This window comes from Canis lupus, chromosome 3, assembly GCF_048164855.1.
Source record: "Canis lupus baileyi chromosome 3, mCanLup2.hap1, whole genome shotgun sequence".
Taxonomy (NCBI): domain Eukaryota; kingdom Metazoa; phylum Chordata; class Mammalia; order Carnivora; family Canidae; genus Canis; species Canis lupus.
This window is the reverse complement of record NC_132840.1, coordinates 25050141-25078123: the sequence shown is the minus strand read 5'-3', so window position 1 is coordinate 25078123 and position 27983 is coordinate 25050141. Positions and strand designations below refer to the sequence as shown.

Here is a 27983-nt window from a genome sequence, read left to right as displayed (position 1 = left end):
TTATGCCTGTTAGAAAATCTTTTTTATCTGACTCCCATCCTCTCCCCTCTGGGCCTCAGTGTGAGTGCAGGGGCAGCAGGGCTTGGACCCCAGTCCATCAGGTGGGATGTGACCCACGCTCAATCTCTCCTTCCCATCCTGAGTGCCGCCAGCCCTACCTGGGGTCTGAGGGGGCTGTTCACCACAGCCTCTTGCTGACCCGGACAGACCCTGGTGCTCGGAGGTGGGGGTGGGAGGGGCACAGGCGATCATGGGGGTCTGTCCATCCCAAGCTAGCAATGCTCACTGAACTGGGCCCAGTGGGCATTTCCCCCTGGAAAGTGAGGGTTAGAGTTACCAGCTGAGGACATGACAGCAGGTGCCCAGTATGAGAGTGCCAGCCCTTCAGGGTGTCCCCCTCCCCACTCTTCTGGGGAAGGGGTGTAATCAGCAGGAACAGCAGGTGGCTCTCAACCAAGGGAGGAGCAGATGTCAGCAGCCCTGCAAGCCTGGATTACAAAGGCGTCCCCAGTCCATGGCTGTCCATCGCAGACCTCCTGCCAACTTGTCACGGCTTACAGCGCTTGCTCTGGCCCTCAGATGTGGCCAGGATGGCCCGCTTGTTGCGGTGGTGGGGGAAGGTGGGCATGAGCTCTGGCTCACAAGCTGCAGGGAGGGAGCTATTCAGCACTAGGCAGGCAGGGGGATGGGGGAGGAGTGTGTTTTGGGTCTGAGAACCCCACTCTGCATGTATGAGGGGCCCTTAGGTTGCATCTCCCTCCGCTCCCCTCAGAGAACAGTGTGTGGCCCATGAGCACCTGCCTCCCTAGGGCCCTCCCAAACCACCCCACAGGGGCTGGAGGTGTCCTGTGAGACTGTGCCCCCACCCCCCACCCTAGGCAAGACATGACAAACACCCTGCAGAGCTGAGTGGGGTTGGGGGCTGTCTGGGAGACTCACGCAGTGGCTTCTCCTTGAAGTATGAGCTGTCCAAGCCATCTCTGGCTGTGGCCCTGAAGAGGAGGCCTCAGCGTGAGCAGGACAGCAGGTGCCACCCAGGCTGGTCACCCTCACACCCACCCAGCTCCGTGGCCTCTGATTCAAGGTTCCAGACAAAAAATGCTGAGTGGCAAGAAGGGGGCTGGGGCCCAGAAACAGACAGGAAACTCAGAATGGGCTCCATGAGCCAGGTAGGCAGGAACCGCCCAGACTGGGTGCCTGGTCCTCTGTGCCCATGTCTGTAGCAGCATGGCCAGGGTTCTGAAAATCTCTTTCAAGGGCTCAGGTCAGAGGGGTCCCCACTCCTGCCTGCAGGCCAGGTCACAGCACCTTTTCTTAGGGTCATACATGAAGAGGAAGTTGAGCAGGCGCAGGCCGGCCTCTGAGAGCCACGGGAATTTGTGTTTGAGGTTGTTGTAGGGCTGCTTCCTCAGGCTGTACTGGCCCACCAGCGGCAGCCTGGAGAAACCCTGCAGGAAGCAAGACTTGAAGCTGCAGGAGCTGGCCCAGGCAGGGGGCAGGACGAGGGCAGAGACCGAGCACTCACTGGCCAGATGTTCTCACTGGGCGTCCCCAGCAGCTGTACTATCAGGTCCACCTGGTGGATCTCGGAAGTGCCGGGGAGAAGGGGCTTGTGGGCCAGCAGCTCTGCCAGGATGCAGCCCATGGCCCTGCAGAGGAGAGCGGGCCTTACCTCACACACCTGCTCGCCGTGGCCACCTCAGCTGAGGGCAAGTGCTGCCCAACACACATCTCGTGAGCTGGGGTCAGGATAAGGTGGAGCTTGGGAGCTCATGATGGGACATGACCCGGTCCCAGAGGACCTTTCTTCTGTGGAAGCCATGTTCTCATGCTTCCTCTTGGGATTCCAGGCTTCAGCCCAACCCCCATCCACTCCCCATCCCCCAGGGGCTGGGAGGCTGGCAAGGACTCCAGCCCTGCTGCTGCTCCAGCCAGCCCCCATGGGACCTACCCCAGCCCTTCCCCTGGGCCCTGGGAACTGTGTTCGCTTCTTACCACATGTCGATGCTGGTGGTCTGCGTGCTGGTTCCCAAAAGCAGTTCAGGGGCTCGGTACCTGCAAGGAGAAGTACTTCCTCTTGCACCCTGCAGTAAGCTGAGCCTCCATCAGCCTTCCTGAGCACCTGAGATAGCCCGGGCTCCAGGACCACCAAGCCCAGCTCAGATCGCCTCTTCCTCTCAGCATTGCTGAGTGGCTCCTGGGGGTCTCCTGTCAGCCCATCCTACAGATGGGGTTGGTAGATGGACAGCAGAAGATGAATGATCTCAATGTCCTATTCTTAACCACAATCCTGTTCTGCTCCTTAAAAAACTAAGTGAGAAATAATTACACAAAGCTGCATACCCCACCCCACTCCTGCCAAAGTCTGAGGCACGACCTCCCCTTCCCGGGATGGGCTTGGAAGTAGGCTGGGCATCTGGCTGCCTTAGGCAGGGTGGTCCCCCAGGCCATGCGTGCTGTCATTCTTGCGCCCTGAAGTTTCAGGCAGCTGTCTCAGATCCAGGCTCTATGAGGAGCCTCAGGGTCCTTCCACTGCTTCCACACAATCGACCCCCCAAACTTCCTCCCCCACGAGGGACTCACCAGAGTGTGACCACCTTGGGGGTCATTGGCTTCATGGGGATGCTGTAGGCCCGGGCCAGGCCGAAATCCGCTGTGACAAAGGCAGAGGGGCAGGAGAGGCAGCCTGTCACCAAATGGCGGCCACCTTGCCTGCTGTGTGGGCACCAGGGTGCTGGCAAGGCCTGAGCCACCCCCCACCCAAGGGGGCACTCCCAGAGACACGTCCCACAGAGCGGCACCCCACACCCACCTGTCTTCACACAGCCCTTATCAGTCATGAGCAGGTTGGACACCTTCAGGTCCCTGTGACAGGAAGGGAACATCAGTGGTTCCCAAGACGCGAGCCCTATGGGGCAGCCAGGCTGTCTCCATCACAGGCATCAGAAGGCCAAGCCGCAGTTGGCAGTGCCAGAGCTCTCAGTACCTTTCTCAGGAAGTGGCAGAGCCTGGCCTCAAGCCCAGGCCTAACTTCCAGTCCCATGCCTGTTCGCCACCCAGGGCTGCATCAGCTGCCCCACGACACAAGAAGCCGTGGCTTGCACACTCCTGCCCTGAGCCGGGAAGGTCCCCCACTCTGTCTGCCTCCGGGAGGGACTGTCCACTGTAGGACTTCTCATAGCCTTGACTACACACATTCCCAGCCCCTCAACAGCAAGGTGGGGGGACGTGGGTGCTGTGTGGGCCTGGATCCTGCCCCAAGGGACAGTTTTGCACTAACGCCTGGTCCTCTCCAGCAGTCAGTACTGGCAGTCACTCTTCCCATGCGTCTCGAGGTGCCTCCTACCTGTGGATAATGAAGTTCTGGTGCAGGTACTGAAGGCCTCGGAGCACTTGTAGCACAATACATTTGACCTATGCCAGGCAGGAAGTGTCAGTTAGGGTGAGATGTGCACAGCACAAACAAGCTACACAAGAACCTGGGATGGTGCCTTTGCTCCAGGGCCCCCAGCCTTGTACCTGGGCCTCAGAGAAGGGTGTCGGCATATTCTCCAGAAGGCTGGCCAGATCTTGCTCACAGTAACCCATCACCAGAAAGATGCTAGAAGGAGAAGGGGAAGACACATGCTACCTTCCACATCACCCTAGGTAGGCCAAAGGCACCTCCTGGGGTTGCAGGAAGGATGAGCTGGATAGACAAGGCAGGCTCAGTAGGGCCCTGTGCAGAGGACCAGCAGACAGCCTACCTCTCCAGGTGGGTTCCCACAACCACTTCCTTCAGCTCCACGATATTGGGATGGCGAAGGCGAAGGAGCAGTGTGATCTCTCGAAGGCTGCTGATGGGGACCCCTGCAAGCAGACGTGGCCTCAGCAACCTCCATCCCTGCACACAGGGACCCTGCAGCCAGCTGGCCTGCTCAGTGAGCCCGACCCCTACTACTGTCAGGGCCCTGCCCACCTGAACCCTTCCTTTGTTCAATGATACAAAGCAGTGACTCCCTGTACTGACTACTGTGTATGACAGGGGGTCCACTGTGAGGCCCTGCCTGCATGGATAGCCAGGGAGGTGCTAGGGCTAGAAATCAGGGGTGTGTGGAGGCACACCCTGTGCAATTAGGCAAGGAGGGCTGGGTGGAGGGGTGATGGCTGGGCTGAGACAGAAAACAGGTCACTCACCGGAGAAAGAAGATCAAGTGCACAAGGTACAAAGGAGCTAAGACCCAGAGCGTGGGGCAGGAGGACACGACAGGCAGGGCCAGGCTAGAGCCTCCCAGAAACAGGTCCCCCTTAACCCTCACACAGATGCTCTCAGCACTGGGGGTTCGGGCTAGAGGAAGCCTTAGAAAACTGGCACCGTTCCACCCCTCCCACTGTGAGCTCACCATCCTTCTCCTTGTCCATCCGTACCTTCTTCAGGGCAACAATCTCATCTGTCAGGGTGTCCCGGGCCCGATCTGAAAGGAAAACTCATCCATGATGGAATCTTACTTAAGCCCGCATCACACACCCCTGTGCCTTGTAGGGGCCTCATTCTGAACTCTGTAGGGCCCCTTTCTCTTCTTCTTTGATAACTGGATGCCCAGGGACATAAGGGCAAGCAGCACTCCCAGCCCTACCAGACACATGCTCTCTGGGGAGCACAGGATGCTGGTTAGAACAAGCTCCCCCTAAGTTCTCCTCCTTAGCGTCAGTACACAGGCCACTGCTTTGCCCTCTGTTTACCATGTTCTAATACCAAGTAAGATACGTTAGTTAGGAAAAAACCCTGTTTTGTGCAAACGAGGCTCCTCGAAGCACTGTGCTAATGCACAGAGCTTCCAAATCTTCATGGGTATGAGTGCACACCAAGGTCACAGCCACTACAAGCTGCAGCCCTGACTGCTTTTGGAAGTCCTAGGTTTTGCTATAACAATTATCTCCACTTGCAACCACTCTGGCAATCTGACACAACACAGCGTGAAATTTTTTAAGTACACCATGGATGAGAGTTCACTTGTACAACATTTGCCCTGGCCCTAAAGCAATAGCTGTTAACTCCCTTCCAGTCCTGACATAGCCACTGCTGGGACAGTCCCCTGAGCCCCAGGGCTCCCATCTCAGTCACTCACACACGATGCCATAGGTGCCTTCCCCGATGCGGTTCAGCTTCTCAAACTCCTTCACACTCCGGCACCGTCCCAGCTGAAAGACAGAAGTGCTGGCAGTGCAAGGATTGGGCAACTAAAGGGACAACTAAAGATAAGTATTTCACACTTAATTTGTACCAAGTTGCTCACTCATGTTTTGCTCGCCAAAGAGAACCACACACTTGGGCTTTTCAGAGGAGAAAAGAGAGACGATGTTACTGGGCCATCAGACCCTCTCAATGCTATTTCACAGACACCCTTTTCCCTTCCAAACCCATGGTCCAGAGGGATGCTGTCTAAAAACAATAACCACAGGCCACATATGGTTAAAATTAAATTAAAATTTCATTTCCTCAACTGCCACGTGTGTAGCCCTCCACAAGTCCACAGGGCTCATGGTAACCATACTGGATGACTCAAAAAGCAACATTTCTTTTTTGTTTCTTCTAAGTAAATTCCACACCCAACGTAGAGCTTTAACTCATAATTCCAAGATCAAGAGTCCAGAGAAAGAAAACATTTTCACCATCACAGGAAAACTACTGAGGAGCACCAGTCTAAACTATGCCCTGAAAATAGACAAAACTTCCATCGAACACAGTGGAAACGCTTCTGTGGCAGAGACTGTCCCAACATCCACATGGTATTTCTTAGAATTAGACAACACCACCCAATGGCACATGGCCACTCAGCTGGTGGCCGCATTTCCCAGACTCCCTGCAGCTAGGTATGTCCATTTGAATAAATTTCGGCCAATAGGATGTGAGCAGAAAGGACAAGGGCTTCAAGAAAGAGGACTTCCTGATCAAATGAAGATGTTGCTGCCCGCTCCTTTTTGCTCCTGAAGCGGGGTGGGATTTGAACGAGCTACAAGTGGATCTACAAGACAGATAACCTGAGTGCCTGGCCTCACCTTGTGGAAATTCCCAGCCTCTCTTGGAAATGTCAGGGAAGAGAGAAATAAAGTCCTTTTTTTTTTTAATTTATTTTTTTTTAATTTTTTTTTGGAGAGAGAGAAAATGTGCACGCACAGGGCCAGAGGGAGAGGCAGTGGGAGAGGGATAGAGAATTTTGATCAGGCTCCGTGTCCAGCCCAGAGCCCAGTGCTGAGCTCCATCCCAGGACCCTGAGGTCATGACCTGAGCTGCAATCAAGAGCTGGACACTTAACTGACTGAGCCACCCAGGAGCCCCTAAATCCTGTACTTGAGCCACTGTATTTTGGGGTTCAGTTCTAGCTGAAAGTCTATGCCCTAATAAATCTTAATAATGCAATACATTTGTGGGTACACTGAATGAGCATGTCTCCTTGATTCAAAGTCTAACAGCTGCTCTCCGGCCCTGCTGCCTCTGGTCTCTTCCTACCACCCATGGAAGCAGGTCAGAATCCTCTGCACTGAGCCTTTCCACGATCTGGCCTCAGCTTTCTCTTCCCACCGGTTCTTCCTCACATTCTCTCTCCAGGGGAACCTCTGGGTGCTTCCTATTCACACTCCTGCCATTGCATATTTATGGCATGCCACCCCTCCTTGTCTCTGCGTGTCAAAATCCCAGTCCCACTTACTAGCCCAGCAAAAATGCCACCCTTTCTACAAATATCCTTTACAAACATTTCCCTCAGCTGAACACAATTCTTCCTCTGAAATCCTGATAGGTTGCTGGCCTGAAGATGCCCCTGGGTTGCGCTCATCTGGGCCCTGGGCTCCGGGGCTGCAGCGCACCGAGCACGGTGAGCACCGGCTGGGTATCAGGGTGGCCAGGGGACTGCTTGGGGACCCTTGGCACCCCCTCCGCCGCCGTCCCTTCCTGATCCCTCCTGGTCTCCCAGGGCGCCCGGACCGTATGCCTAGCTGCCGTCCCCACACTCTCCGCTGCACTTTCCCCATCTTTCTGACGGGCCCCTGAACGACTCCACGACAGTAACACAAGCAAGGTCTCGCGCCAGCAACGCCAACGGAAGCTGTCGGGTGGGGCGCCGCCCGATCCACCCGAACCCGGGGGCACCCCGCCAGCCAGTCTTCCCCCAGGGAAATCCCCTCCCGAGAGGCGGGGCCTCCTCCGGAGGGCGCTGCGGGACAGCGGCGGCGAACTGCAGCCCCTCGGAGGACAGCCCGCCCCCCAGGGCAGTCTCCCCCTGGGACGCCCGCCGCCGGATTCCGCGCCGGCCGTGAGGAACTCTGGGACTGTCGTTCCCACCCGCGTCGGAAACCTCAATGATTTAGCGCGACACTAAGCGACTCCCGGGCGTTCCGGCTCCGCCCTGCCAACGGCAGAACTACCCCGAGCGGTCTCCCGTCGCACCCTGTGTTCCGGAGGCACCGTGAAGAAGCCATCCTTACGGATACATTTCAGACGGATCTGCTCCGACTCTGACTCCGTGTCCCCCATGCCGAGCGCAGAGCACCCCCTCACAGCCCCTCGCTGCCTGTGTGCGCAGGCGCAGACGACGTTCTTCCGCGCAGGCGCCTCGCTCACTTCCTGGGCCTCTCCACCTTAGCAACGGTTCCCCGGGCAACCGTCCAAAACGCCGGGGGGGTCCTGCGTTCCTGCGGGCCCCCCCCCACCCCCCCCCGCACTCCCGCGCTTCGGGCTTCGTTTTCGTTCTAAGCGCCGGCACCTGAGCTGGCTGGGGTGCTGGGGGTCGGATGAGGACCAGGAGGAGACCCAAGCCCAAGGTGCTGGGGGCCCCGGGCTGGCGGACCAGGTGAGTGATGCCGCGCTCAGGAGGCCGGGAGGCCCGGGGCAGCCGGAGATGTGAAGTCAAGTCAGTCCCACCTTATGAACCACGTGGAGTTCACAGGCTCCTCCTCACTTCATCCCAGCTCTTTTTCAGTTCGTTCATGAGCTAAGCTTCTAGCTAATAATGAAATGAGAGTTCGTGTAGTGTTGACGTTATTCGTTGGAAAGACTCCGGGCAAGGCTAGGAGGGCCATCATCTCTAGGTCCAATAAGAGAAATGGAATGGCTCCTGGAAATTTTTCGGGGCGGTAGTCGCGCTCAACCAGTGGGCTCAGATCCACGTTTGTACGGGCTTGACTTCTTTGTAAATACTTAGTTGTGAGTCAGGATGTGTAAATGTATGGAATAAATACAAAGAAATATAAGTAATGATGTTAATAGTGTGTTATTAAACACCCATTATTCTTTTGGGGTTATACCACAACTGGAAGTCAATTTTACTGTTTAATACTAAAAGAATACGATTCTCATCAATAGAGATGTAAAGCCTGCCGACCGTTCTGGGAATGAAAGAAACCAACTTACTGTTACCAGACTGAAGGCCTCAGAGCAGACAGGACAGAGCCTTCCTGCAGTGATTCTGTAAGCGAGTAGAATCAGATCTGGGCCTGCCAGTGAGACTGGATGCCAGCAGGGAAGAGCCGTCCATAGCCAGAAAGGCATCCTCCCATGGCAGCTCTGATATGGACACTGACACAGTGCTAAGTGCTATGTCTGGCCCCTACCCCAATTCTACATTCTTCTGGATCCTCTAAGACTCTGGGTCAGGTAACATCAAGGTAGGAGCCCGTGATCCCCACAGGGTGACTTGTGCACTTTCCTGTTCGGGGGCATGACACCTTCAAGGTAAGTCCTGAGTCCAGCCTTTTTCCCAAGTGTGAGTGACATCTATCTCATTCGGTATAATTGCCAAGTCCTGACACCACAATCCTTCAGAAGTGCCCACCAAGAGAGAGATGCTGCCTGCCTCTGGCTCATCAACTTGCATGGCCAGTTACAACAGAGGTAGATGCACCAAGTTCACTCTCTGAGCCAGGGTCACTCTTGCCCTCTGCAAGCTGCCAGCAGCTCTGGGGAAGGTAAGACCAAGGTGGCCACTGCGGGGACCTCATTTACCAAAGGGGCAAATGCAGCTTCCCACAGGGCAGGGTGGCCCTTCCGCCATCATTGCTGAGACTCAGAGCACAGTGAATAACTATTACCAACTATTTGGGGTGCTTGTTTATTCTTGTAAATCATAGGCATCTACTGTACTGGGGTTTCTATGTCGGTAGTAGGGGCCCCATTCAACCTGCTCCTGAATGGTTCTCTGCTCTTCGCTTCCGATGGAACTGTAGCTGGCTAGAGTCTCTTTAGAGGCTCTAGTGATGATGATCTGTGGAATGGCAAATTTCTTCTTGCTCGACGTTACCTTTACATCAGGTTTCTCTAGAAGGAAGAAAACATCCAGGTATTTAACATGTCTGTGGAAAAGCTCTTCTATAAGGCAGACAATGCCTGTGTTAGGGCCAGAGCAAAAGAATTAGATGTGGTTCAGGAACAGAAGTGGGCAAGGTTGAAAGCAGTCAGAACAGTCCATGAATGTTCTAGAGCTTTAACTGATTGACAGCTCAGCCACGAGGGGGGTGAATCCTCGACACCCTCTTTCAGGGAAGAAAAAGGGAGACACACTTCCACCATCCACTGTGGAGAGACTGAGCTGCCAGCCAGCTTGTATGACAGACATAGAAGAAAAGGGAACAGAGAGAAAAGAGGAGACATGGTCTGCCTCAGGGTTGAAGGTTCAGATACACAATTTGCAAAGGATTCTAAATCTACTAAAACAAAACAAAGACAACCTCTCTGTACAGAATTTTATCAATCAGAATGCTGAAGAATTAACATTTCTTCTTTTAAAAAAAAAAAGATTTATTTATTATAGAGAGTGAATACGAACTGGGGGATGGGCAGAGGGCAAGGGAGAGAGAATCCTCAAGCACACTCCCCGCTGAGCACGGAGCTCAACACGAGGCTGGATCCCAGGACCCTGAGATCATGACCTGAGGTGAAACCAAGAGTCAGACACTCAACAGACTGAATCAGCCAGGCACCCAAGAATGAACATTTCTGATGTTGGCCACAGCATTTTCTTAAACTTGTTAAGGTTGCAAGGATTGCATAGGACTTGTGAAATGCCAAGTTTGTCAAATGTTACAAAATACAAAAGCAGAATGCCTTTATGGCTTTCACTGCTGCCTCTCCCAGCCTGCTCCCCAGGGTTCCAGGTTGGAGGCACATCCTTTCAGGCTTCTGTTCAAGCACTACAGAGAGGGGTCTTTCTCTCTCTGTGCACATTTGCATGCAGGTAGAGTTAGAATAATCAGTGTCACATATTGGTTACAAAATGCTAGCAGGTGGTCCTATTGCTTTGCAGTGTTCTTTGTTCCCTACTTTAAATACCTCATGAACCCAGCTACCTGGCGACATGTGAATAGTTGCTCTTTCTGTGTCAGACATCATTCTGAGCCTATAATAATAATGATGGTGAATACCAAGCCACAGAACTTTCTGAAGTAGGTCCTCTTATCACCTCTGTTTACAGATGAAGGAACTGAGGCACAGAGTGGTCATTTGCTCAAGGCGAGTAGTAGAGGGAGATGCTGGGGCCCAGAGCTCTGTCCATCTTCATTGCTGCATCTGCAGCTTTGATTGTTTGAACTACCAATGAATGACCCATGGCCTGCACTAGGACTGGAAGCGTCCTTTGTATTTTTGTCATGAAGTAAAAAACTGCATTTCATATTTTGCATTTAATTTAAATTGGGGATTCTTTTTAAAAATTTTTTTAATTTACTTTTATTTAGTTATTATTTATTTATTTGAAAGAGAAAGAGCAGGGAGGGGAGGAGGCAGAGGGAAAAGGAGAGGCAGACTTTCTGCTGAGCAGGGAGCCTGACGTAGGGCTTGATCCCAGGACCCCAAGATCATGGCCTGAGTCAGAGGCAGACACTTCACTGACTGAGCCACCCAGGTGCCCCTGGAGGGTTCATTTTTGGCATTAATTTAATACACTTTTTATATATTGACTAAAAATCTATGAATATTTGATTTAAAAAATAATACATAATTAAAAATTGCCTATGGAAGGATTCTTTTCCTTTCAGACATTTCATATGTGCATGTGGAGTTTGATGCATTTAGGATCACACTATGTCATGGCTGAGATCCATATCTGCACATAACAGGGGTGGCAGCCTGTAGTCCATTATCTGGGGTCCCATCCAGTACATAACCAGCTCCCTTTAATGAATATAAATGTAGGTTACTTCCAATTTTAATCTTTTTCGAGTGGTGCCATAATTAACATTCTTGCATTTATATATTTACACATTTATGAGGGTTTACCTATTGGGTAAGTTACTAGAAGGGTTTTGGTAAATGTGGCCACTTTATCATAAAGATTATATCAATATATATGTCCACTAAGAATCCGTAAATAGGACACTTCTCTGTACCTTCCCCTAATTCTTGTCAATTTGCTAAATCTTGCCCTATGTTATATGAAAATGGAACTATTGGCTCCTGTCTCCACTGGTCACATCAGCTTCCCTGGGGAGGTTGAGCCTCCTTTTGCTTGTTCATGATCCAGTGGTATTTATTTTCCTTGAATGCATGTCATATTGTTTCCTCATTTTGTACTTTGACCTTTTTTGTATGTGAGAGCTTTTTGTATAGTTAGGAGATTTTACCTTTGTGATCTTATTGCAAATGGTTCCCCTTGCTTTTCAGTTTCTCTTTGTTGCTTTTTGGACAGATAGGCACATCAGTCTTTTCCTTATGGCTCTTAGAGTCTGTCAGAGTGAAAAAGGGTGTTCTCCACACCAAACCAATAAAAACTGTTTTACTTTCTATGTTTAATTTTTTGATTCATAAAGAATTCAAGTAAGGATTGAGACAAAAATACTGTTTTCTCAGTTGTCAATTCAGTTGTCCCAGCACCACTGAGTGAACGAATGTCCCTTTGTTGCTCCACATCTTCCACGTGGTGCCTTTATCATGAACTCCCACACGAATGTGTGACACTGCGTGTCCTCCGCAGCTCACACTGTAGCAGCATGTTTTCACGTCAGTGCTCAATCCCTCTTGCACCTCGATTTTCCAGTTACCTACTGTGTTTACATTTTTATTTTCCTAGGTGAACTTTAGAATAACTTGCTCAGTTCCCAAAAAGACCTCTGGTGTTTTGATTGTGGTCACTGATTTCATAGATTAAGGGAGAATTAGCATCTTTACAGTTTTGAGGTTTTCTAGTTCAAAAAAAGACTTCTTTAGAGTTTTAAAACTTCATTTTTAGGGTTCTTGATATCTACTACCTGTACTAGTTTTTCAGTTACTGCTTTAAAAGTCACCACAGTGCAACCCCGGTGGCCCAGTGGTTTAGCGCCGCCTTCAGCCCAGGGCGTGATCCTGGGGACCCGGGATCAAGTCCCACATTGGGCTCCCTGCATAGAGTCTGCTTCTCCCTCTGCCTGTGTCTCTGTCTCTATCTCTCTCTCTTCTGTATCTCATGAATAAATAAATAAAATCTTAAAAAAAAAAAAGCCACCACAAATTTAGTGGCTAACTTAGAATAGCATATACATGTATCATCTCAGTTTCTGTCCAGAGTCCAGACAATGTTCCAGCTGTCAGCCAGGCTGCACCCTCACCTGGACCCGTGGCCTTCCAAACTCATTCCAGATGCTAGGCTGAAGTCATTTCTTTATGGGTGAAGGGCTGAAGTCCCTATTTTCTTGCTGGCTATTAGCAGGGGGTTGGTTGTTCCCAGCTCTTCTCACAGCACGACAACTTCTTAAACAATTTTTTATTTTAAGATTTTATTTATTTATTCATGAGAGACACAGAGAGAGGTGGGGGGGGCAGAGACACAGGCAGAGGAAGAAGCAGGCTCCATGCAGGGAGCCTGATGTGGGACTCGATCCCGGGACTCCAGGATCATGCCTTGGACCAGAGGCAGGCACTAAACCACTGAGCCACCCAGGGATCCCCAACATTTTTTTTAAAGATTTTATTTAGAGAGAGAGAGTATGAGATGCAGGAGGCGTAGGGGGAGAAGAAGAAGCAGACTCCTCCTGAGCAGGGAGCTGGACAAAGGGCTCAATCCTAGGACCCTGGGATCATGACCTGAGGTGAAGGCAGACGCTTACCCAACTGAGCCACCAAGGAGCCCCTGTAGTCACTTCTTATATTCTTACCCATCTGGAATTTGAGCATATGGCAGGAGGTTAAAATTCAACTTGAACTTTCTCTCAAAATGTTAAGCAATTTTCCTAGCATAATTTATTGTATAATCCTTCCTTTTGCCACTAACATTTGCTGCAGGGTTTTTACACACTAATTGCATATATACACTCATAGTAAGCATTTATTTTTGTCCATATTTTCTATTTCATTGATCTATTTTCTTTAAGATTTTATTTTGAGAGTGAGCACAAGCAGGGGTGAGGAGTAGAAGAGGAGAGGGAGATGGAGAAGCAGACTTCCTGCTGAGCTGGGAGCCTGATGCGGGGCTTGATCCAAGGACCCTGGGATCATGACCTGAGCGGAAGGGAGATGCTTCAGGGAGATGCTTCACTGACTGAGCCACCCAGAAGCCCCTCATTGATCTACTATTGTACTGTTAACTATGTTATTTTAATTATTATACATTTTGATACATTTTTTAAAAGATTTTATTTTTAAATAATCACTACACTCAATGTGAGGTTAAAACAACCCCAAGATCAAGAGTCACATGCTCTACCAACTGAGCCAGGCACCCCAATTTGATGCATTTTTGAACTTTTAATTTTAAAGTTATAAATTCACAGAAAGTTGCAAAAGTACAGAGAAGTCCCATATACCCTCACCCATTTTCACCCAATGGTTCCAATGGTAACATTTTCTGTACGTACAGGACAATATAACAACACCAAGACCTAGATTTGGCACAATGTGTGTTCTATGTCATTTTGTACCATGTAAACACCACTAAGATCAAGATACAGAACTATCCCATCACCCCACAGACCTCCTTCTCACTAGAGACCTCAATAGCCACCCCTTTCTCCCCCTGCAACCTCCCCACTCCCCTGCCATCTCTGACCCCTGGCAATGACTGCTGTGTTCTCCCATCTCTATCATTTTGTCACTTGGAGAACATTATAAAAATGGAATCATGCAGCATGTGACCTTTTGAACTTGGCTTTTTTCATTCAGTATATTTTTAGTAGCTGATAAACAAATGTTCCTTAAGTTTCTTTTTTTTCCCCAAAAACTTATTGCAAGTAAACACACTCTACCTTCAAAAAAATATGGAAATATTCAGACACACATGAAAATAGAATAGTGTAATGAGTACCCTATATGCATCACTGAGCTTCAATCAATATTTCAATATTTTGTCACCTTGTTCTTTCTCAGTTTTTTTTCTGAGTATTTTCAAGCAAATCTCAGATATAATTTTACCCATAAATAATGCAATACAAATCTCTACCAAGGATTGTTTTAGCATCACCACAATAGCCTTGTCACATCTAAGAAAGCTACCATTGATTCCTTATTATCTAATATCCAATTTGGTTATCTCAAGAATGACTTAGCCCAGGCTCCCAGTGTATTTAGTCCCTCAAACTTTGTACAGTCCTCTCTGCTCTAGGCTGAATCCACCCAAAAGTCTTGTGTTGAAGGCCTCATCCCCAATGAAATGGTATTTGGAAGTGAGGCCTTTGGGAGATCAGGTTGGGTTGACATCATCAGAGTAGAGCCCCCATGATGGGATCAGTGCCCTTACAGGAGGAAGAAGAGACCACAAACCTCTTTCTTCAGCCATGTGAAGACAGCAATTAGATGGCTTTTTGCAAGCCAAGAATGGGTCCTCACAGGAACCAAATCATGGCACCCAGGTTGTAGGACTCCTCAGCCTCTAGGATTATGACAAATAAATGTCTGTTTTTTTTTTTTAATTTATTTTTTTTTAGAGCTAAGAGTATATATATTTTTTTAAACTCTATTTTTTTATTTATTTATGATAGTCACAGAGAGAGAGAGAGAGAGAGAGAGAGAGGCAGAGACATAGGCAGAGGAAGAAGCAGGCTCCATGCACCGGGAGCCCGACGTGGGATTCGATCCTGGATCTCCAGGATCGCGCCCTGGGCCAAAGGCAGGCGCTAAACCCGCTGCGCCACCCAGGGTTCCCTAAATGTCTGTTGTTGATGCTGAGTTTGATCTCACAACCCTGAGATCATGACCTGAGCCTAAATCAAGAGTCAGACACTTAACTAAGCCACCCAGGTGCCCTCCTGTCATTTATTTGTAGAAAAGTTGGAGTATTTTTCTCAATAGGATTTCCAGCATTTTGGAACTGGCTTATTGCAAATTTGTGGTGTATTAATCTCTGTATGTGGATTTTGTAATGAAAAATTTAAGTTATACATAAGTATCGAGACAAGATGATATATATACCCCATCACACAGCGGCCACAGTTAAAACCCATAATCAAATTTTATCTGTGCCCTAGCACTTACCCTCTGTTCTGGTTATTACTGCTGTATAACAACTTACCCCAAACTCTAGGAGCTTAAAACCACGCTTTTATTTTCTCACAATTTTAAGGGTCAGGAATTCAGGATAGGCTTAACTAGGCAGCTATCACTTATGGTCCCTAGGTGGCTACGTTGGATGTTGTCTGGAGATGCAGTCCTCTGAAGGCTCCACCAGGCTGGACATGCGAGACGGCCACTCATAGGGCTCGTCACTAATGCTGCTGCTACATGGTGTCTTGTGGCTCAGCTGGGAAGACTCAAAGGCCTGGGGCTAGAATCACCTAAAGGTTTGTTCACTCACAAGTCTGACACGGGCTGGAAGAGCTTAGAGACCAGGACTGCTGACTGCAGCACCTCCACATGGCCTCCCCAGGTGGCTGAGCTTCTTCACAACGTGACGTGATGTGGCATGCCGCTCAGGGTTCCAAGCACCAACCTGTGTTCCAGTGAGCAAGGCAGGACGGCATCGCCTTCCATGGCCCTGCCTCAAACCACTTTCACCACATTCTGTTGGTTACAAGAAAATGTCAAACTTGCAGCCATTTAAGGAGAGAGGGTAGAGACTCCAGCTGGGAGGAGCATCAAGGCCACACGGTAGAACAGGAGGGATAGGAGCTGTGGCTGTCTTTGGAAAATATCCTCATCCACACTATACATGTTCACTTTACAGCAAATCTCAGATACCACCTCCATTAATCACATTGATTTGTACTTTAATATTTTGGGTGCAGTTCTAAGAGACAAGAGCTTGTGTATATTCCATGCTTTTTGATGCACAATTCACACAAGATAAAATGCACAATTCTTAAAATGTTCAGCTCGATGAGTTCACAATTGTATGAACCTTTTTAATCACCCAAACAAGCAGCAGAACTTTCTATCACCTTACAGAGTCCTCCAGTCAGCTAGCCTCCCCCTCCCCAGCCTCAGCAAGAACTTTCTGATTTCTATCCCACAGTAGTAAGACCTACTTTTATTAATTATGTAATGCACGGAATGTTTGACTCATCAGGACTCTCCATTTCTCTAAGACTTTTATGGTATTAGGTTAATTGAAGGAAACTTTAACTTCCAAATCTAATAGGGAAATTCTTTAGCTTTAAAACCCAAATGTGAGAGGGGATGCTTTTGCCCAATTCAGATGTTCTACTTGGCAGACCATGTGTATGTCTTCACTTCTGATTGCTGGATTGTGCTCTCTGCAAGGCCACCAAGAGCAGTGGCTTGCCTTATTCAGTGGAGTCCTCAACGTCCATTGTTGCAAAGAGATTGGGTTTACTCAATCTCTTTGCAACATTTAACACTGTTGACTGGGGCAGCCCCGGTGGCGCAGCGGTTTAGCGCCGCCTGCAGCTCAGGGTGTGATCCTGGAGGCCCGGGATTGAGTCCCACGTCGGGCTCCTTGCATGGAGCCTGCTTCTGCTTCTCCCTCTGCCTGTGTCTCTGCCTATCTCTCTCTCTGTGTGTGTTTCTCATGAATAAATAAATAAGTCTTAAAAAAAAAAAACACTGTTGACTATTTTATCTTTTTTTTTTAAGATTGTTTATTACCTTTTTAAACAGCTTTGTTACATTATAATTTATGTACCATTGGTTTAAAGCATAGCATTCAATGATTTTTAGTAAACTTTCAGAGTTGGGCACCCATTGATCCAGTTTTAAGAACGTTTCTGTCACCTTCAGAAGACCTCTTCTGCCCATTTGTGGCTAATCCCTGTTCCCACCCTTAGTCTAGGCTTCCCTTTATATCAATTTGCTTTTTCTGGACATTTCATATAAATGGAATACTAATAGCTGTGGTCTTTATGTCTGCCTTCTCTCACTGGAGTATCTTGATTTGGGGGCGTCTTCATGATGCAGCATGTCAGTAGCTTGCTCTTTGTTATTGCTGGGATGTTCCCTTCTATGAAAGAACCACACCCTTCACCTTCTTTCTTGGAAGTCCATCCTCTCTCTTGCTCTCTGATTTTTCTTCTCTAGTCCAACTTGTCTCTACCCTCTGGAATGAGGGTGTGACAGATGCTGTGCCTCTCCAGCAGGCACCCTCCCTGCCCACACCTGCCCTCACTGGTAGAGGTCCAGCACCAGAATTTTCACATCTGAGTCCATCCTAGCAATGCTGGACAAGTGAGGCCTAGCAGGGGAAGGTTTTCCTTGCAAGAACAGCAGCATCTCATGTCTGCATGGGACACCTAGAGCTCTCTGGGGACTGTGGATACTGAGGGTGGCAAAGCGTAGACCCAAACAGTCCTTGATATCACTTCCTGCTGCTGAGCAAGCCACCCTGAGTGTCCCTCTCTGATCCTTTATTTGGGAGACCTTGAACCCATCAGCAGGGAAACCATATCTTGTTAGCTGTTTTGTGGCTTGCAGCCAGAAGCTCCCAACAGACTGGTAGCATTAGCATTCTCCACATCTCCTCCCCAGGACTCTGGCCCTTCCTGCAGCCTTCCACTCTTAAGGGTTGACACATCAGGATCTGAAGTCCAGGCCTTGCTTCCAAGACCAAGAGCCTCGTTTGAAAGGGTGTCTGCCCTTGAGGGCTCACAGGTGCCTCACTCTGAGCCTGCCCCTCTCCTCGCCAGGCCCACATTCCTCCTGACCATTCTTGTCACGGTCAGGGTCTGCTGGTTCCACCTCCTGGATCTTTTTGGGATTCCTGCTGCCAGGGCCTCATTAGTTCCTCCTCGGTGGCAGCATTGGGCCTACCACAGGTCCCCTCTACTGGAGAACGTTTCCAAGGCACCAACCCCATCACACCTCCCTTGTTGCTATTACTTAACAGTTCCATTTCCACAAGGCAGGTGCCAAACAGACGAAAGGCTTCCTACTCCGCTGCTTCTGTGGCCTCACCCTCCTGCCCATCCACGAGCGTCCGGCCATGGGGCTGTCCGCCTAGTGGAAGCCCTAGGGTCCCTGCGCCCCAGCACGGTGCTCCTAGCCCTTCTTACACGCCTGCTCCAGACTCGAGTGGCCTTCCGAGCTTCTGCTTCGGCGAAAGGGCCGTGGAGGGAGCAGCCGTGCCCACAGCAGTGCACGGGGCTAACCCCGACCCCCGGCACTCCTATCCCCGCCGCGCACGGCCTACCTTCCACTTCGGACGAGGAAGGTCGCAGCCGCTTGGGTGCCCCTCTCTTCCCTGGGAAGCTGTCTGCAGGCCTGCTGTCCGGAGGTTTCTCGAGTTCCTGAGATTGCCTGTCCATCGACCTCTCCCTAGCCTTCGCCACGGAGTACCCGCGCCCCTTCTCCCCTGAAACACACGGATGAGGAGTCAGCCCTGCCGGCTCCCCGAGGCTGCGCGGGCGTCTCCAGGGGCGAGTACGCGGGGAGGCGCCGGCGCTCCGTTACCTTTCCTAGATTTGTGTTTGCTTTTGGAAAGTCCCATAAGTGAGCCCACTGCCCCAGCCGGCAAACCTGGCCCCCCGGCCCCCCGCCCCTCCGCCCCTCCGCCCCTCCGCGGGCTCGCAGCCCGAGTGACTCACAGAGGCTCCCGCAGCCGGGCGGCGCGGGTCGTCACGGCAACGCCTCCGGCCCGCGGGACCAGCGACGTGCTCTCGCGAGAGCCGCGCGCGCCGGAAGTGGGGACGACCCCGGAAGTTCCCGCGGGGCGGAACTGGTCGGGGCGATCAACTCGGCTGCCGGGGGAGTCTGTTAGTACGTTTCGGGGGGGCCTGCCGCTGCCGGACCGGCCATGGACGGTAGGAGACCCCGCCCGTCGGGGGAGGGCGGGCCCCGCGGACCTCGGTCAGAGACCCCGGACCCCGATCCTCACCCTCGATGCCGGACCCTCACCCCCTTCCCCAAGCTCCTCAGCGTCCAGCCCCCGCCCCACCCCCAGCTCCTGGACCGACGACAGACATCGGCCTTTGGGGCCCTGGGGGTCAGGTCAGACGGCATCCCCGTCCCCAGGATACCACTACACGACAGTAAGAAGAGCCCAGGCAGAAAGCACCTGCCGTGTGCCAGGCCTCCCTGACAGCAGCTCTTAGCGGTGGGAGCTTGATGTCCCCTCCTGCACACGGGGACGCAGCTGGAGGTCTGGCTCCCAGCGTTGGCGCCACCGCCTGCTGCACCTCCTGTGCCCCGCTCCGCCCCGCTCTGGACACCAGGAACAGAAGGGGGCGTCATACGGTCGGGTACCTACCTTTGCTAGGATGATCGGGGACTGCTGGGGTGCACAGGTTCTGAAGATCCCTTTGGGAAGTGTAGAGAGCTGTACAACCACGTCGTTGTCCGGAAAGACACCCTGTATCCCTTGCCTCAGACAAGATGAAGTACTCCCTCCCACGTCTGCACCCCCTGCATCCCGCACTGCACATGTCCACACCCCCAGCACACCTATCCTCACCCCTGCACCCCCCAGCTCACTTGTCCACACCCCCTGCACCCCACACCTGTCCATACCCCTCCAAGCCCACAGCCCCCACTGCACATATCCGCACCCCCACACCTGTCCACATCCTCGCACCCCATGAAGACACATGTCTGCACTCCCCCCAAGGCCACATCCCCCACCACACCTGTCTGCACCCCTCCACACACATCTCCACACTCCACCTGCACTCCCCCACCACACATGTTGGGTTTTGCTCCACAGTTTCTCAGCTCTCTGGGGGGCGGGAGGGAGGGTGAATTTCTTTTGGCGGTTTCACTTTTTTTGAGGGTTAGGTTTTGTCTTAACAGCTCTCTGCTATTCAGTCTATTCCTGCCACTCTAGATGAGAAAGCCGAGGCAGGGAGAGACGGTGATTATGTCACACTGCCAGCTAGAGACTTGGAGCCACACCTTGTTTTCCCTGTGGAAGGCACTCTGCCTGCCACCTGTGTCAGGTTAGGTCTGATTTGCAGATTGCACAGCTGACTTTGGCCTTGACCAGGGCACAACCAGGCCATCCCTGAAACCCATAGTGGGCTCTCAGCTGGGGACCTTGATTTGCATTTGTGAGCGCTCTGCACCCTGACTCTGGATACAGGATTTTGTTTCTTCATTATGGGCTAGTGAAACCCTTTTAGATATTCTTCACATTTAAAAATCTGAATAAATTGAGGTTTAAACGTGAATCTGGATCTTCCTGCCTCTTGAGTTTCGGTGAGTGAGTAGCAAGTGTAGCTGTCAGGAGAGTTATCTATACTCTCCAGTCTCTTTGAATCTTCCATGAGGGACAGGAAGGCACCCAAGCCAGATTTGAAAGCTCAGACATGCCAGCTGCCATGGAAGTTGGTCTCTGTGGGTCACATCTTTGATATCAGAGGAGTCATCTTCTTGCTAATTAAACTCATTTACTTTGGGGGAGAAAGAGTATATAAAATTTAGATTGCCCACTACCGAACTTTATTAAATGAGGAAAGAATCTTTTTTTTTTTATTTAATTTATTTATTCATAGAGACACAGAGAGAGAGAGAGGCAGAGATACAGGCAGAGGGAGAAGCAGAGGGAGAAGCAGGCTCCACACAGAGAGCCTGACGTGGGACTCGATCCAGGGTCTCCAGGATCACACCCTGGGCTGCAGGCAGCGCTAAACCGCTGCACCACCAGGGCTACCCATGAGGAAAGAATCTTAAGGGCCTTTGTGAAGTTGTCTTAATTACAAAGCACCCACTCGGGTTTTTACTGTGGGCCATGTGCTGTGTCCATGACCTCACATGTCTGTACACTAACCCTTGGTCAGCTAGTGCTCCCTGGTATTACCTATAGGGTCGAATGTTAGGGAGCCTCTACATTTGCCCAAACCGTCTGGCTGACAAGGGAGCAGAACTGGTGCCCTCGTTCATCTCCTGCCTCCCTGAAGGCCCCATCCGTGCCTGCGTCCTGTTCCAGCTCTTTCTGTCTAGGAGGGTCTTTGTGGCCCTATCTTTTTGTTAGACATGCCACCTGTCACAGTTGAAATCCTCAAACCCTCTCTTTTCTTTGCAGATACCCTGTTCCAGTTGAAGGTATGTGATGAATGACCTTTCACCCCCACCCTGCCTTGGTGGTCAGCAAATGAGGACAAATGGTGTCTGTCGTGCTCAGAGGGACAGATTATAAATCGGAAGATTCTGCACAGTGCTCTTCCAGTCTGATGACAGACAGGGGGTCATTGAGTTGGCTTGATGGCATATTAATCCTTTCCTTGTCTTGGGCTAAGCAGAATCGGGTCGTGTGGGCTCATCCACGAGAGAGGGAGCATGCTGTCTTTGGGAAACAAAGCTTGGGTGTTCGCTGCATCCCTTGACGTTTCACTAGGCATTTAAATCTGTGCTTTTAAGTTCGTTAAAATCATGTTGAAGGAGAGCATTCTGAGCAACTGAGCATGCCTCTGATAATTAATCCAGGGTAAGCTTCTGCCACATTTCCCTCAAATGCCTCCGTAGTTAACCGTCCCTGATTAGTTCTGTAAGACTGGGCAGGAGTGATGTGCCCACGCTGCTAACCGTGGCTCATCACCCTGGCTTTGCAGTGGAGAGGAAGGGCAGGGAACACCAGGACACCCCAGGCACTTTGTTCAACAAGCTTCCACCTTGTGGAAGGCGCTCAGGGCCAGATTCCCAGGTCAGGAAAATCTGGGTTTTTCCCTGAAGGAATGTAGGAGTGTGAGGTAGGCAGACAAGAAGCACCTTCTGTGTGACAGAAAGTCCTAGGTGGGGGCGGGGTATCCTCCAAGCAGGCAGGTTTCGGCAGGAAAGCTATGTGGGATTCTGGAAGGTTTCTCTTTCACTTGGGTTTGTTTCTTTTTTGTAATTTGAGAGACAGAGAGAGAGAGCATGTGCACATGCATGAGCAGGGGGGAGGGGCAGAGGGAGAAGCAGACTCCCTGCTGAGCAGGGAGGTGGATTCTAGACTCTATGCTGGAGTGCATGACTCAGTCCAGGCACCCTGGGATCATGACCTGAGCCGAAGGCAAATGCTTCACCAACTGAGACACCCATGAGTTATTTTTTTCTGTTTTTTTTTTTTTAATTTTTATTTATTTATTTATGATAGTCACAGAGAGAGAGAGAGAGGGCAGAGACACAGGCAGAGGGAGAAGCAGGCTCCATGCACCGGGAGCCCGATGTGGGATTCGATCCCGGGTCTCCAGGATCGTGCCCCGGGCCAAAGGCAGGCGCCAAACCGCTGCGCCACCCAGGGATCCCTTTTTCTGTTTTTTATTTGTTTTTTTTTTATTTTTTTTTTTAAGGTATTTATTTATTTATTTGTGATAGTCACAGAGAGAGAGAGAGGCAGAGACACAGGCAGAGGGAGAAGCAGGCTCCATGCACCGGGAGCCCGACGTGGGATTCGATCCTGGGTCTCCAGGATCGTGCCCTGGGCCAAAGGCAGGCGCCAAACCGCTGCGGCATCCAGGGATCCCCCTTTTTCTGTTTTTTAAATTAATTTATTATCATTTATTTGAGCAGAGGGAGAGGCTGACTCCCTGCGGAGCAGAGCAGGGAGCCCATCACTTGGGTTGTCTGAGCATTCTCTCCTGTGGGCTTCCTGGTCATCAAATGAGTCCTCTTTGGGGAGCTACAGGGCCACTCTGACCAGGCCCGAGAGCATGCACTGCCCAGCAGCCCCTCACAGGCACACTGTTCTGTGAAGAGAACACTTTGAGGTGTATGTTCATTGGGAATTCCGTATTACCGCTTGGGGTAGCCTGAAACATTGTTGAGTTTTTTCCCAAAAGATGAAAATCTGTAAGTACAGGCACCTGGGCGGCTCAGTCAGTTAAGTGTCTGACTCTTGATTTCAGCACAGATTGTGATCCCATGGTCCTGAGTTCAAGCCTTGCATCCAACTCTGTGTTCAGTGGAGAGTCTGCTTGAGATTCTCTCTGTTCTTCTCCTGTGCTCATCACTGTCTCTCATGGATAAATAAATCTTTTAACGAAAGAAGATCCAGAAGTAGTAGTGATTGTGTTAATTTTTTTTTGTTTTGTTTTGTTTTGTTTTTTAGATTTTATTTATTTATTCATGACAGACATAGGCAGAGGGAGAAGCAGGCTCCCCACAGGGAGCCCAATGCAGGACCTGATTCTGGGACCTCAGGATCACGCCCTGAGCGTAAGGCAGATGCTCAACCTCTGAGCCACCCAGGTGTCCCGAGTTAGCTTTTCTTTTAAAGATTTTATTTAGGGATTCCCTGGGTGGTGCAGTGGTTTGCCTTTGGCCCGGGGCGCAATCCTGGAGACCCAGGATCGAATCCCACGTCGGGCTCCCGGTGCATGGAGCCTGCTTCTCTCTCTGCCTGTGTCTCTGCCTCTCTCTCTCTCTGTGTGACTATCATAAATAAATTTAAAAATTACAAAAAAAGATTTTATTTATTCACAAGAGAGAGAGAGAGAGCATGAGCAGGGGGCAGAGGGAGAAGCAGACTCTCCACTGAGCAGGGAGCCCAGGGAGGGGCTTGATCCCACGACCTTGAGATCACAACCTGAGCCAAAGACCAACGCTTAACCATCTAAGCCACCCAGGTGCCCCGTGTGAGTTGGCTTTTTAACTTTCCACTCTAGGGGAGAATTTGGATTATGGTGCTCTGGGATAGGACATTTTAGGAAACCCTCACAGCCCTCCTGTCCCCTGAGCCTCAGAAACCCAGTGAGCCTCCTCCATGCAGCCCTAGGCCATGAGGATGCTGACGGGCTGGGCACCTTCTGTGTATGGGGCAGGGGGTGCTGAGGAGGGTAGGGAGGGTGCTGAAGGGCAGGCCACGTGCATCTAACCTGAGTGTCCTGCTTCTGCTCAGTTCACAGCAAAGCAGCTAGAGAAGCTGGCCAAGAAGGCAGAAAAGGACTCCAAGGCAGAGCAGGCCAAGGTGAAGAAGGTGAGGTTGCACCATGTCCAGGCCGTGTGCTGTTCTCATGTTCCTTGTTTCTGTTGCTTCTTTTGCATTGTTCTGGTATCTTCCTTTTGTGTGAGGTATGCCCCACGACTCTGGCTGTGGGTGTTCTCCCAGGAGCCTGCTTAGGGCCTATGGTGGCTCCTCCTTGCCCACTGAGGGCGTCCGGAGCCAAAGGACCATGCATTGCCTTTCCTTATTTCATTGAACATCTGAGCCTTTAATCACTTTCAAAGTTCTGAACCTGTATGGGACGTGGCTTCCAGCCATCCCTGCAATGACCCTGCCCATACCTCAGGCAGGTGGGAACGTCTGGCTGTTGCATGGGTGGACTGGCTCCTGGGGTTTGGGGTTAGGGTTTGGTAACCCTCTCACCCCAGGGCAGAAGGAAAACCAGAGAGCTGTGTCCAGTTGGCTCCTTTGTCCTCACGGCCCTGCCCACTTTGCTGCTCTGGTTTTTGTGAGCTCGTGTGGTATAGGCGCTGAAGAGACTGAAGGGAGTGCCAGGCCTGGGGGGGTGGGGGCAGGAGGTGGTGTCCCATGGCCAGCTCTCTGTGCAGCCCCCAGCATGGCTGGTCTGGTGCCCTGCCCGGACACCCTTGCTCCTGAACAGGCCAGGGGCCTGGCATTTCTGCATTTGCACGAAGCTAGCAGGTCTCACCCTAGGAAAAGCCAGGACCAGGCCCCTGAACGGGCCAGGTGGAGGTGAGACAAACAGCCATGTTGTACCAACTGGCGCTCCTTCTGAATTTCAGGCCCTCCAGCAGAAGAACGTAGAATGTGCCCGTGTGTACGCTGAGAACGCCATCCGCAAGAAGAATGAAGGCGTGAACTGGCTCCGTATGGCATCCCGTGTGGATGCAGTGGCCTCCAAGGTGCAGACGGCCGTGACCATGAAGGGGGTGAGTGCTCGTGCCCAGGGTCACATGGCGGAGTGGAGGAGCCTGGCTAGGCAGGGGGAGCCGTGCAGGACCCTGTCGGTGGTAGTGAAAGTGGAGATTCCCTCCACACCATAATGGCGGCACCAAAGGACAAAACAAAGCATCCTCAGATTTTTCTTCACTGGCCAAGGCATGGGTCTTCTGTCTGTTGTTTAGCAGACAGCATTTCCTGGAGAGTGCAGAGGGCCCATCTTCGGTGGGGGACATCTCTTCACTTTCTCCTGTGCCAGGTGACCAAGAACATGGCCCAGGTGACCAAAGCCCTGGACAGGGCGCTAAGCACCATGGACTTGCAGAAGGTCTCTGCGGTGATGGACAGGTTCGAGCAACAGGTTCAGAACTTGGATGTGCATACAGCGGTACGTGGCCTGTGGTCTTGGGTGGCTTATGTGGCTGGCCCCACACACGTTCCCCCACTGGTCTCCCTATGGGGGCCACCTCCAGAGCGCCTGATGCTTGTGGGGTCTGGACCAGCACACAGAGGTCTAGCAGATAAGAGGGAGGCCCAGGGGCCTGAGCGCTGGAGAAAGTGCCCTGAGAGAGAGTAGTGGGGTGGTCTGGTGCGGGTGGAGGGAGTGAGCCCAAAGCATGGTTGAAGTGGGTGGCCAGAAATGGGGCCACTGCAGTGGCTGCAGTGGTGTCCCAGGGCCTGCACCCACCTGCCCAGAACATGACCCCCAGGTGATGGAGGACTCCATGAGCTCGGCCACCACGCTGACCACGCCGCAGGAACAGGTGGATAGCCTCATCATGCAGATCGCTGAGGAGAACGGCCTGGAGGTCCTGGACCAGCTCAACCAGCTGCCTGAGGGCGCCTCTGCTGTGGGCGAGAGCTCCGTGCGCAGCCAAGAGGACCAGCTGTCTCGGAGGTGGGCTCAGTGCCCCAGACGTTAGGCTCTTCACCCTGGGCTCTGACCCTGTGGTTGTGGGGGAAGGAGGCGCATACAGCCTCGAGAGGAGAGCTTGTGTGGGGGGCTCTGGCCCAGGGGTGCCATTCCTTCCAAGGAGGGCCTGCCCGAGGCCCAGTCCAGGCTCCGTCTGAGGGCCTCTCTCCCTTGCTCCTTGTCCAGTGTCTGTGTCATGTGTCAGCTATGGCACTCAGACACTTGTCGCTGGTTCACTGTAGGAAAAGAAGTCTTTGCTCTACTGCTGTTCCCCAGGTTTCTCCTGTGCTGTCTCAGGACAGCCTCGCAGAGCTGAGATAAAGAGGACAGGGTTGTAGTCTCCAGTACAAGATGCCAATCCAGATCTTGTGCTGGAGTGCACAGCAGTGCTGAGGCACCTCTGCCCTCGCCCTCATAGGGGTTGTGTCGTTGATTTGCAGGTTGGCCGCCCTGAGAAACTAGCCGAGCCCTCCTTCAGTGCCCTGCTTCCCTGGCCGTGACGTGTGGGAAGGGCCGGGGAGGAGGCCCCCATCTCTGTCCCCACGCCTCTTGCCTTTCCGCACACCCTGCCGTGCGGCCCTTCCCTCCACGCCTGGGGATTGTCCCTCTTAGCGTAGATGGTGGCTCTGTGTCCTGGTGGGTGAGTTTGCACACACTTCTGACTTCTGTGGGTTATTTCTGGACTGTGGGCTGACCAGCTTGGGGTTCTGCAGGCCCCCCTCTCTCCCCCACCCTCTGAGAAATTGACGGGGACTGACCAGTGGATGCCATGTGTGCCACGGGGGCCTTCAGAGTCCGTGTAATGGCAGATGTGCTGCTAGTGGCCAGCCAGTGGGGTCAGCGCTGCTTCCGGTAGCCAGGAAGCACCTGGAGGCCAGCTGGCTGAGCCCTACTAGGGATCCCCAGCAGCAGGTGCCATGCTCCAATCCAGGCAGGCCCACCCGCAGGGACCCATCTTCGTTCCACCGCTGCCTTGGAAGGGCCTGGGGCCCCACAGGATGTGCTGTGTATCCTCTGGGAACTCAGGGTGTGCACTGAGGTCCCTCCCAGCAAGGAGCACGGGGTCTTACACCCCTGCTGGGGGTGCTGGGTCTGTGTCTCATCCTCCCTATACTGTAGATAATGGGTGCCTCCCCCCGACTGGTCTCCCCTCCTGCCTCGTGGGCTCACACCGTTTAATCTGGAAGCCAGAGGGGGTCACCAGATCTCGGAGAGGTGCCCCCAGCAGGGCCAGCTTTGGAGTAGCCGTGGCAGCCACAGCTGAGCCGCTAGCAGCCAGCAACTCCCAGTGATTTTCTGGGACAGGCAGCCGTTTCCGTTTTTCATTTCTTGAAGTTTACTTTGTTTTCTTGAAGCTTCCAGGGTTTTTTGTTTTATTGCCAAAATAGAAGGAGCAGACAGCAGATGGGGAACACTGGGCCCCAGCCCCCTCATTGGTGTGAGCTGGTGAGAACTTCATGGTTGGTACTGAGCTGGGCCCAGCTCCGTGCACAGCTGACCGCCTGACCAGCCCTTCTCAGAGGCTTCCTGCCACTCCCCAGTCTGTCCTCACACCAGTGACGCTTGTGAACAGAGATGTTGGAGACCTTTACCATGACTTTGCTACATTTGATTCTTCTGGACTTGGTTGTCCCTGGGTGTCCTGTGTGGTCAGTTGTGTTTGAACAGCCTTGACACTCTAGACTGTGATGTGAGACCCCAGAGGGAGGGTCAGAGTGCTGTCTGGCTTTTCTTCCACAATGCCGGCCTCGCCTTACTCCCTGGCTGTGGTCGCTCAGGGCACCACATGCTGGGGGTTCAGAGAAGACCCCGACTGCCCTGGTGCCCACTGGGCACCAAGCTCCATGGCTGTGGCTCATCAAAGAGCAGTGGGCATGTTTGCCCGTTTTCCTAAAATGCTATTGTGAGTAAACACATTGATCCCTGAGAAC

The 27983-nt window shown here is 51.9% G+C and overlaps 2 protein-coding genes and 1 long non-coding RNA gene across 13 annotated transcripts; 2 read left to right on the top strand and 1 right to left on the bottom strand.

Annotated features, from left to right (window-relative positions):
* CDK10 (cyclin dependent kinase 10) lies at positions 1-19011 on the bottom strand. Of its 11 annotated transcripts, none has more exons than XM_072819643.1 (15): positions 18910-19011; positions 18516-18677; positions 9156-9292; positions 5109-5181; positions 4383-4454; positions 3747-3849; positions 3520-3601; positions 3347-3414; positions 2813-2865; positions 2584-2653; positions 1996-2055; positions 1526-1649; positions 1309-1448; positions 940-992; positions 1-645 (listed from the first exon to the last, which is right to left on the bottom strand). In XM_072819643.1, exons 2-15 carry the CDS (start codon positions 18628-18630, stop codon positions 548-550), a joined length of 1248 nt encoding a protein of 415 aa, XP_072675744.1. In that variant the 5' UTR covers positions 18631-18677; positions 18910-19011; the 3' UTR covers positions 1-547. The 11 variants fall into 11 exon arrangements, with proteins under 11 accessions (XP_072675744.1, XP_072675743.1, XP_072675753.1 ...); XM_072819642.1 differs by lacking the exon at positions 18910-19011 and adding an exon at positions 18776-18871; XM_072819652.1 differs by lacking the exon at positions 9156-9292 and having other exon boundaries at positions 18910-19005.
* Positions 18987-27982, top strand: CHMP1A (charged multivesicular body protein 1A). Its single transcript, XM_072819657.1, has 7 exons — positions 18987-19125; positions 21342-21361; positions 24135-24212; positions 24983-25129; positions 25399-25527; positions 25850-26037; positions 26493-27982. The coding sequence occupies exons 1-7, from the start codon at positions 19119-19121 to the stop codon at positions 26512-26514; spliced, it is 591 nt and encodes a 196-aa protein (XP_072675758.1). The 5' UTR covers positions 18987-19118; the 3' UTR covers positions 26515-27982.
* LOC140630089 (uncharacterized) lies at positions 19134-20487 on the top strand. Its single transcript, XR_012027881.1, has 2 exons — positions 19134-19701; positions 20145-20487. It is a non-coding gene; the product is annotated as an uncharacterized lncRNA (long non-coding RNA).
* Position 27983: the final 1 nt, after the last annotated feature.

Coding starts and splice junctions, on each gene's coding strand:
- CDK10 (XM_072819642.1), bottom strand. CDS start 18,812: ATGGGACTTTCCAAAAGCAAACACAAATCTAGGAAAG. Junction 9,293..18,515: donor TTCCTCGTCCGAAGTGGAAG/GTAGGCCGTGCG, acceptor TCTTCCTTCTAG/AGAAACCTGATGTAAAGGTA. Junction 3,850..4,382: donor GATGGACAAGGAGAAGGATG/GTGAGCTCACAG, acceptor GTCTGCTTGCAG/GGGTCCCCATCAGCAGCCTT.
- CHMP1A (XM_072819657.1), top strand. Junction 21,362..24,134: donor ATACCCTGTTCCAGTTGAAG/GTATGTGATGAA, acceptor GCTTCTGCTCAG/TTCACAGCAAAGCAGCTAGA. Junction 26,038..26,492: donor GAGGACCAGCTGTCTCGGAG/GTGGGCTCAGTG, acceptor GTTGATTTGCAG/GTTGGCCGCCCTGAGAAACT.